The 1,566-nt window shown below is 36.9% G+C and overlaps 1 protein-coding gene across 1 annotated transcript; it reads right to left on the bottom strand.

Annotated features, from left to right (window-relative positions):
* Window positions 1-262: 262 nt before the first annotated feature.
* LOC141901088 (uncharacterized) lies at window positions 263-1,046 on the bottom strand. Its single transcript, XM_074788165.1, has 2 exons — window positions 710-1,046; window positions 263-467 (listed from the first exon to the last, which is right to left on the bottom strand). Exons 1-2 carry the CDS (start codon window positions 928-930, stop codon window positions 263-265), a joined length of 426 nt encoding a protein of 141 aa, XP_074644266.1. The 5' UTR covers window positions 931-1,046.
* Window positions 1,047-1,566: the final 520 nt, after the last annotated feature.

The raw sequence follows: 1,566 nt of genomic DNA, 5'->3' as shown, positions 1-1,566 counted from the left end.
AGTCCCATCAACGAAAGAAGTCAATGCCGCCATCGACATCGTGCGAAGATTCTGTCTAAGTTGCGAAAATATTGACGTCGAATCATACTTGGGGATGGCAATGAAGTTCGAATCGCTCGTAATGACAGAGATACCTAAAAGAGCAAAGCAATCCACTATCACAGACTTTTTTCAAGGCGCGTAATATTTTAATGTATGCCTAATTGAATATGTAAGCTACATGTACTTTATTTCAAGAATAAATTCATGTGCATGTATTACACTATAGATTAATTTTCTCCAAATCTAAATTCTTAATGTTCTTGTTGATTATTTCCTGAATGTTTCCCCTATCTTCAAAATTGTATTCGGCAGTGGATTCGCATGCAAGTTCCATTCCTCCACCTTCACGATCCATTCTTCCACTTCTTGATCTGCGATATGATGTAAACTTCTTTTTTCTGGAAAACACTTCCTCTGTGTAGACGCTGAAATTATAAAAGAAAAGTGGTATTAATAAACATAGTGTGACAGGACCTGTCAGGATCTGTCAATAAAAAATAGACATTACATTATTATCAATTCATGTTAATTGATAATGATAACGTATGTGTCTACATGTTTGACATCTGCAAAAATACTAGAACACATTTGGATCATTAGGGCCTATTGTACCCGACCCCTTGCGCTGATAAAAACCAAAATAAATTTTTTTTAAATAATACCGTACCAGGTGACTTCATCTGTGTATCCGGCTTGTAACATGAGTGCGAAGACTCGACACAGGTTGGCTGGCACTCTTCCGACAATCTTGTCATTTACTGTCTTTACAATCATCGCATCCTTTTCGTGTTTGTTTCCGACTTCAGGATATACAATCAGCTCTGTACCCACAGTTGGTCGACGTCTGTAGATGTGGTAACCCTTGATTGACCAGCAGACTCGCATCATAGCAGACAGTTTTGTTATCCAAAATCCAGCAAAGTAGATTTGCGTAGTAAATTGTTAGCTGCTGGTGCTTGCGCAAGCCAACTTTATGACGTTATCACGCGCTAAATACAGTATAAGCCTGCATTGTATATAATGTATCCACCATACACGTGTGCGCAGCTAGGAGACAAGGGATCAATAATTGACATTTCATTCGTCCTTGTGCCGATTTATGGTAGTTAAACATCGGGGAGTTAAAAGACTTTTGGGAGGTGTATTATCTAATCAAAATTATCGGGTTCAAAATTTCTTCCCTTATGTACCTCGCTAATCGAATTAAATAGGTCCAATCGTGAAAAAATGATTTCAGGAAAATTGTCTGTCTAAACTTAAAACACCAAGGTGCGATTTATATTTTCTTTGTTATTTCATTTCTTATTTCGACCAACTTGTTATTTCATTTCATATTTTATTTCAATGATCATTCAACGCATTGAAGTTTTTTTATGCACACCATAAGAATGCATGGATATCCCTTGGTTTTAAATGACATTCGGATATAACGAAGTTTCTACGGTATATATTATCTGGTCCCAACTGCTAGTTAAATCCGAGGTAGGCTGTATCAGCATTCAAAATTTCAGTGCACAAGGAATG

The sequence above is a fragment of the Tubulanus polymorphus genome, chromosome 3 (genome assembly GCF_964204645.1).
Source record: "Tubulanus polymorphus chromosome 3, tnTubPoly1.2, whole genome shotgun sequence".
Lineage (NCBI taxonomy): Eukaryota > Metazoa > Nemertea > Palaeonemertea > Tubulaniformes > Tubulanidae > Tubulanus > Tubulanus polymorphus.
The sequence above is the reverse complement of the archived record's forward strand: the minus strand, read 5'-3'. Positions and strand labels throughout refer to the sequence as shown.

Excerpts from the sequence above, each read along its gene's own strand:
- LOC141901088 (XM_074788165.1), bottom strand. The coding sequence starts at position 930 with ATGATGCGAGTCTGCTGGTCAATCAAGGGTTACCACATCTACAGACGT. Across the intron at positions 468-709 it reads TACACAGATGAAGTCACCTG|CGTCTACACAGAGGAAGTGT; the intron begins GTACGGTATTAT and ends TTATAATTTCAG.